General features: G+C 33.9%; 3 protein-coding genes across 5 annotated transcripts; all 3 read left to right on the top strand.

Moving 5' to 3' along the window:
* The first annotated feature begins 280 nt into the window (after positions 1 to 280).
* LOC135138466 (uncharacterized) lies at positions 281 to 1,057 on the top strand. The gene has a single exon (XM_064068440.1). It carries the CDS (start codon positions 281 to 283, stop codon positions 1,055 to 1,057), a length of 777 nt encoding a protein of 258 aa, XP_063924510.1.
* Positions 1,058 to 2,512: 1,455 nt separating this feature from the next.
* LOC135138759 (uncharacterized) lies at positions 2,513 to 3,871 on the top strand. 3 transcript variants are annotated; one of them, XM_064068760.1, is made up of 6 exons: positions 2,513 to 2,650; positions 2,697 to 2,859; positions 2,911 to 3,146; positions 3,194 to 3,304; positions 3,351 to 3,453; positions 3,500 to 3,871. In XM_064068760.1, the coding sequence occupies exons 3-6, from the start codon at positions 3,021 to 3,023 to the stop codon at positions 3,646 to 3,648; spliced, it is 489 nt and encodes a 162-aa protein (XP_063924830.1). In that variant the 5' UTR covers positions 2,513 to 2,650; positions 2,697 to 2,859; positions 2,911 to 3,020; the 3' UTR covers positions 3,649 to 3,871. The 3 variants fall into 3 exon arrangements, with proteins under 3 accessions (XP_063924830.1, XP_063924832.1, XP_063924831.1); XM_064068762.1 differs by having other exon boundaries at positions 2,724 to 2,859; XM_064068761.1 differs by having other exon boundaries at positions 2,513 to 2,859.
* A 356-nt stretch (positions 3,872 to 4,227) lies between these two features.
* LOC135138919 (retinaldehyde-binding protein 1-like) lies at positions 4,228 to 5,519 on the top strand. The gene is made up of 6 exons (XM_064068952.1): positions 4,228 to 4,414; positions 4,461 to 4,623; positions 4,680 to 4,932; positions 4,980 to 5,090; positions 5,137 to 5,239; positions 5,292 to 5,519. Exons 1-6 carry the CDS (start codon positions 4,228 to 4,230, stop codon positions 5,444 to 5,446), a joined length of 972 nt encoding a protein of 323 aa, XP_063925022.1. The 3' UTR covers positions 5,447 to 5,519.
* The last annotated feature ends 1,537 nt before the right edge of the window (positions 5,520 to 7,056 follow it).

Genomic DNA, 7,056 nt, shown 5'->3' on the forward strand with positions numbered 1-7,056 from the left:
ACAGGAAAGAACTGCTAGAGGCCATGCAAGAACTGGGAGTCTCAAGAATACTAATAAAACTGACAAAGATGACCCTGCAGAGCACCAGAAACAGAGTCAGGATAAATGGTCTGTTGTCAGAACCATTCCAAGTAAGAACAGGACTCCGGCAAGGAGATCCAATATCAACTACCCTGTTCAATCTAGTACTCGAAACAATAATAAGGAGAAGTGGCATCCACAGAACGAGCACGATATAAGAAAAAAGACACCAAAATGTAGCCTTTGCAGATGACGTGACATGTATAACGAGAACAGAAGCAGAAATGAAGAAAATGACAAAAAATCTAATCAGAGAAGCGAAACGAATGGGTTTAGAGATCAACCAAGAGAAAACGAAGTTTATGAAGATGGAAACAAAACAAACCCCAGCAAAACCACTGAAAGTAACTACAGAAGAAGGAACAACATACGAATTCGAAGAAGTAATAGGTTCAAATATCTAGGAGTAGTAATTACAAACAAAAACGAAATGAACGAAGAGATAGAAAAACGGATCGCGAAAGCAAACAAGAGTGTAGGAAGATTAAACAGATTTCTGAGGAGTAAGAATGTAACACGACGAACAAAGAAACAAGTATATAAGACAATAGTAAGACCTACAGTCCTGTACGCTAGTGAAACATGGACGCTAACGAACGAAAAGGAACAGAAGTTGGAAGTATGGGAACGCAAGATACTACGAAAGATATATGGAGGTATAAAAGAACTAGACCAATGGAGAAGAAGAACAAACCGAGAGATCGAGGAAATATACGGAGAACCAACAATCACGAAGATAATCAGAGCACAGAGACTAAGATGGCTAGGCCACGTCGGAAGAGCACCAGAAGAAAGGACAATTGGGACAGTATTAGACCGCCTAAAAGGAGGAAAGAAAAAGAGAGGAAGGCCAAAACTGAAGTGGATAGACGATGTTCGAAAAGATCTTCAAAACTTAGGCATTGAAGATTGGAGATCCAAAGCAGTCGACAGGAACAAATGGAAAATTATTGTTAAAAAAACCCAGGGCCTTTAAGGCCTGCAGAGCTGAATTATATATATATATATATATATATATATCCCCACCCAAATATGCTATTCTCGTTATAACGATTTTATCTCTCTTCAGTTGAGATCCACCTTAGATTCGGACTAGATAAAATCAATGACTGAAATGTAGGCGGGGTGGGTGGGTAGGGTGAATTATATGTTCTTTTGTAAAGTGAGACTATTAAATAAGCGTTAATCGTTATTTTTTTGTTATCGTACTTATTAGTTATAACATTTATTTCTCTTTTTTGAAAAAAAAAAAAATGAGAGAACGGGTGGGTGGGCAGGGCTAAGTTTGTCTTTTTTATACAGAATCTTTTGTAAGCAAGCAATAGCCTCGTCCACCCACCCCTCCTTCATTTCAGTGATTACTCGTAATATTATTCATTTTGGCAAAACAACTGTATATCGACGAATTTTTTAATTTCACAATGTGGCCATTTTTACAATTTGAGTCGAAAAGTTGAAAAATTGAAAAATTAAAAATTCAAAAAATTATAAAATCAGAACTTTGTAAAACCGAAATTGGAAAAAGTAAAAAAAAACCGAAATGAAAAATTGAAAACTCATGAAATTGCAAATCGAAAAATGGCAAAATCTAAAAGTTGGAAAATCGGAAAACTGAAAAATAAAAAAAATGAAAATTAAATAATACGAACATATATGTTGTATTATTTGGAACAGGTTGCATAGACTATACAGAGGAGCCAACTTTGGAACAAGCATAGCCATTATTAAAGTTAGCAAACTGAAATCACGGATTAGTAAAACGGATTTATTACAAAGGAAACCCTTAAATATACTTACTGTTACGATGGACGGGTTTTTAAAATCGGCGTGGGTTAAACTCAACAATTTATTTCTTAGTAACTCGGATTTACACGACTAATTACAGAGCGATTACATATGTACAAAAATTTCCGGCGAAACTTGACTGGATTTTCTCGACACTCGTCGGACTCGACTCGACTGAATGACTTGGCCGAATGATCATAATCCCCAAGGTGGCCTCGATTTAAAGCCGTGCTTCCATTCTAGAAGTTCCTCTGGATTACCCATCGCGACTTCCGTTTCCAGGCTTTTCTTTGGCGAACGACGTCCGACCGCCGTCATTGACGATGAGTCATCATCGCCGTACATACTACAACAATATATATAACTCTAATATAATAAATATAATTTCTATAAAAAAAATACTCTTGAAATAATTGAATAGAAATTGAGTCTGCCGCCTTTAAATTTGTAGATTGTGAATCGTTTGTTTAGTGGAGATTCTTGTTAATTTTTGCCGTTAAGTAAACGAAATTTGTGTTTCATTGTCAGCTTTTATTATCAGCTCATGAAAATGCAATGCGAAAACAGTTTACATTTGTTATTCAATTGCATGCAAATTCTACTAACACTCGACGTGCAAGTTTCCCTGCAGTCAACAAATTCGTGTCGAACATGTTTAAAGTAGAAGAAACGATAATATAAAATGTAGTAAAAACTTTTGATAAGGACAAAGAAAGTACAGAGGACGTTATTAGAACCATTCAGAAATGGATAAGTGAGCAGCCGCACTTTTTGCAACCTTTAGGTAAGTTCAAACTTGACGTCCCATTTCTCTTTGGTAAAAGTTTTAGAACGAAGAAGTATTACGAACTTTCTAGTTCTTAATAAATTTAGTATCGAGAAAACTAAACAAAAAATTGACAATTATTATACAATCAGGACCAAGCTGGAAGAAGTTTACAAGGAAATGAATCCTAGATTTTCATCCTACGTGAAAGAAGTTAATCAGATAGCGTACGTGATCAATATCAACAAAACATATTTTATTCAGGTTGTTATTTTCAGTTATTACACTGCCCATCCGCAATTACTGGATTACAACAGAGTATTTTTCTTTAAGATCCGTAACCCAAATTTAGTCGAAAAGTTAGATACTTACGCTCTATTGCCAAGAAATGAGAATCAGAGAAGATATCATGTACGGAGATATATTCATTTATGACTGTAAACATCTACCTGCATCGTTCTTTTTAAAGTTAACACCGACGTTCCTGTATAAATGTCTGATCATGATCTTTCAGGTATCAAGTAAAACGTTGTGTCTCTAACAATAAGTATTAAATTGTAGCAAATTTATTCCTTTCGAATAAAAACGATCTACATCATTAACTTTCCTTCATTTGGGGAAACACTAATAACAATTTTGAAAATGGTCTCAAAACCTAAAATTTTTGAAAGAGTGAGTTTGAAAAATTCACAAAAAGACACACACTTTGTTTTTTTAGATGCATTTCTTCTCAGAAGATACTATAATCAAAGAAAGGTTTCCTGAAGATTTTTTGCCGGTGGAGTTTGGTGGAAAGGGGATATCGCTTGAGACACTACAAGGTATAGACGTCACTCTACGTGCGTTAATTAATTTTTCAAAATTTAGAAATGATGGTTTCTGAATATGAACAACATGTTAGTTTCTTCGAGCATCTGGAAAAATTTAAGGTTGATGAAAGTCGTCGACCAGCGAAATTGGAAAATGACGAAATGCTGGGGTTCTATGGAAATTTCAAAAAACTGAATGTGGATTAGTCGAGAAAATGGGTTTTTAGTTATGTTAATTTTGTTATTGTTAGTGTTCAGTTTAATTAGTGATAAACTTCTACAACATATGTATTTGTAAATTTTCGCGGTATTGGGGTTAACTATGTGATTAAATACCAATGTCAAATTCACGATTAACCATGCATATAATAAATATTAAAATTACCCTGTAAAGAGTGGGCCAAAGCTCGGACATCACCCCTTTATGTTAAGTGTAAATTACGTACTATATAAATTATTATTTAAGTAATTAGATTTTGGATTTTTATTTCTTTATGTAAAGACAAAGCCGTCACTAAACATATATACATATAGTCTTCCAAATTCTCTAAGGTTATATGATTTGTCGTTGAAAACGATGATTCTTCATTCTTCGTGGTACTTTTTATTCTAGTTCAAGGTTTAAAAACATGTGACATGGTGAGTTGGTTGGTGAGTGGAATTTTTAATTTTTGGGTTGATTTGTTTTAATGTTCTGTATAAGTGATATACGTTCGTATAACTATATACCATAAAAAAAATAGATTAAATTTGGTAGTCAATGCACAGATATGGGTGAGTATTCTAATGACAATCGACGTGTACGTCCACCAAAACTTAGTCAAAAGTTTCATATCCAAAATGCTTAAAGTAGAAGAAATGGTAGTAGAAAATGTAGTAAAAACCTTTGATAAAGACAAAGAAAGTACAGAGGATGATATCAGAACCATTCAGAAGTGGATAAATGAACAGCCGCACTTTTTGCAACCTTTAGGTAACTTCGAACTTGACATTCCACATTTCATAGCTAAAAATTTTAGAACGAAGAAGTATTACGAACTTTCTAATTCTTAATAAATTTAGTATCGAAAAAACGAAACAGAAAATTGACAACTATTACACAACCAGGACCAAGTTGGAAGAGATTTACAAGGAAATCACTCCTAAATTTTCATCATTCGTGCAAGAATTTACTCAGATAGCGTAGACGTGATTGATACCAGCAAAAACTACTTTATTCACATCGTTATTTATTTCAGTTACTTTCTTGCACATCCGCAATTACTCGATTACAACAGAGTATACTTCTTTAAGATTCGCAATCCAGATTTAACGGAACAGTTAGACAATTACGTGATGGCACGTTATCTTGTGGCTTGTCAAGAAATAAGATTGAGACATGATGTCATGAATGGTGATATATTCGTTGTCGACTGTAAACATCTACCTTCATCCTTCTTTTTAAAGTTAACACCGACGTTTCTATACAAATTTGTATTTATGATTTATCAGGTATCAAGTTAAACGTTGTGTATCTAGTAATAAATTTTCAATTGTAGCAAATTTATTCCATTCGAATGAAAGCTGTCTACGTAATCAACTTTCCTTCATTTGGGGAAACACTAGTAAAAATTGTAAAGACGGTCATAAAGAGAAAAATTTTTGAAAGAGTAAGTTAAAAGAATTCACGAAATGCAAACTTTGTGTAATTTTTAGATACATTTCCTCTCGGAAGGGAGTCTAATCAATGAAAAGTTTCCTGAAGATTTTTTACCAGTGGATTTTGGTGGAAAAGGAATATCGCTTGAGAAACTACAAGGTACAATAAAAGTTCCTGTACGTGCGTAAATTTAACTTTTCTTTCAATTTAGAAATAGCGGATCTCGAATTTGAGCAATATCTTAATTTGTTCGATTATAATTATCTTGGAAAATTCAAGGTTGATGAAAATCTCCGACCGGCGAAATTGGAAAATGACGAAATGCTGGGGTTCCACGGCAATTTCAAAAAGCTGAATATTGATTAGTTGAGGAAGGAAGTTGTTATGTTTATTTTTATGGTATCAAAGGTTTAATTATGTGACTAAATGGCAATCTGAAATCGACTTTTAACCATTGTAATATACAGGGTATTTTTGAAATAGATGGAAACTTTTTTTAAGGTAATTGGTCATGATGTAGAGAATTTATGCATCAAATATTGATCTAATAAAAATCCTTTAGTTTTTGAGATAAAATTGATTGAAAATCTGTTAAAATTTGCGTGTGCGCTACTGATTCCAAAAATGTTAAAGGTAAATTTGATCACTATAGTAATTTAAAGTAGGTAAAATTGTTGCTTGTTAACATGACAATACATTCATTAGCCCATCATTTTTTGACGTTTTTGCAATTTTTTGGAAGAACAAAATTATTTTTTCTAATTCTGAAATGACTGACATGGTTCTGATGTATGTACAAGCCTTAGGAAACTCCTTGGAAGCTCGACGTTTATACCAAGAAGCATTTCCCGAACGAAGATTGCCAAATCATAAAACATTTGCTAACGTTGTTCAGCGTCTACGAGAAAATGGGAAATTTTAACCTCGTTTTAGTGATCGTGGTCGTGAAAGGACAGAACGGACACTTGATGCCGAAGAAGAAATTTTGAATGTCGTTGAAAACGATCCAGGTATAAGCATTAGACGATTGTCTTACCGAGTGGGAGTTTCACCTTTTGTGGTGTGGAGAACTCTACATGAACAAGGCCTACACCCCTATCATGTACAACGAGTTCAGCACTTGAAACCAGAAGATCTGCCACGTAGAGTTCGCTTTTGTGAATGGCTATGCCAAAAAAATAGAGAGGACCCTCAACAGAATAACAAATGCAGCTGCTGAAATTAGAGCACATCCCGAAATGATAACCAGAACCCAACAATCATTGATTAGACGTGCGGAAGCGTGTATACGAAATGGTGGTGGACATTTTGAAAACTTGCTCTAGTTGCATACGTTACGTTTTGTTTCATTTTATGGTTGATTAAATTATGATTTTGAAGTTTTAATTGTCAGTTCATTAATTATTGTCAGTGTTTATTTGTTGTTAGCAATAAATTAATAGCAACAGTAGTTACACCTCGGCAGTTTTCGGTTACTAGGTTTCACATTTTTTATCAGTGGAGGGTGGAGGAATGAATGTTTGGATAGGGGTTAAATTTTCCTTTCAAAATTTTACTAAAACAACAAACGTTCATTTGACTTCTTAGGCTCCCTACATTCACCAGATTTTTTGTTTCCATCTATTTCAAGAACACCCTGTATATTAAAAGTATTCTGATTAATATATTGTTACGTTTGACGGGCGAATTATTAATCGGGCGTAGGTAAAAACTCAACAATTTATTTCTTTAACTCGAATTACACTACGAACTTGTGACTTTTCCGGCCTTAAATGTTCTTTGTTTGTTTGCAGGGCGTGGGTTTGTGTAGGCAATGAGTGAAATAATTTCCCAAAAACTATATTAACATAATGATATGCATATGCAACACACAATACATAAAGGGCGCCAGTCGTTTTTTTTTTCTATTTTTGAAAAACGACAAAAACAAACATTGAATAGGTGTTTTGAGCTTTTCTTTTCTTTTCATACACTTT

Source organism: Zophobas morio, unplaced genomic scaffold (genome assembly GCF_036711695.1).
Source record: "Zophobas morio isolate AGI-343-1 ecotype UQ-CSIRO unplaced genomic scaffold, CSIRO_AGI_Zmor_V1 ptg000030l, whole genome shotgun sequence".
NCBI lineage: Eukaryota > Metazoa > Arthropoda > Insecta > Coleoptera > Tenebrionidae > Zophobas > Zophobas morio.

What these genes read in the sequence shown, in the direction of transcription:
- LOC135138759 (XM_064068761.1), top strand. Translation starts at nt 3,021, where the DNA reads ATGAGAATCAGAGAAGATATCATGTACGGAGATATATTCATTTATGAC. An exon ending in GTCTGATCATGATCTTTCAG is followed by an intron (nt 3,147 to 3,193) that starts GTATCAAGTAAA and finishes ATTAAATTGTAG; the next exon opens with CAAATTTATTCCTTTCGAAT. An exon ending in ATCGCTTGAGACACTACAAG is followed by an intron (nt 3,454 to 3,499) that starts GTATAGACGTCA and finishes TTCAAAATTTAG; the next exon opens with AAATGATGGTTTCTGAATAT.
- LOC135138919 (XM_064068952.1), top strand. Translation starts at nt 4,228, where the DNA reads ATGACAATCGACGTGTACGTCCACCAAAACTTAGTCAAAAGTTTCATA. An exon ending in AGAGAAAAATTTTTGAAAGA is followed by an intron (nt 5,091 to 5,136) that starts GTAAGTTAAAAG and finishes TGTAATTTTTAG; the next exon opens with ATACATTTCCTCTCGGAAGG. An exon ending in ATCGCTTGAGAAACTACAAG is followed by an intron (nt 5,240 to 5,291) that starts GTACAATAAAAG and finishes CTTTCAATTTAG; the next exon opens with AAATAGCGGATCTCGAATTT.
- LOC135138466 (XM_064068440.1), top strand. Translation starts at nt 281, where the DNA reads ATGTATAACGAGAACAGAAGCAGAAATGAAGAAAATGACAAAAAATCT.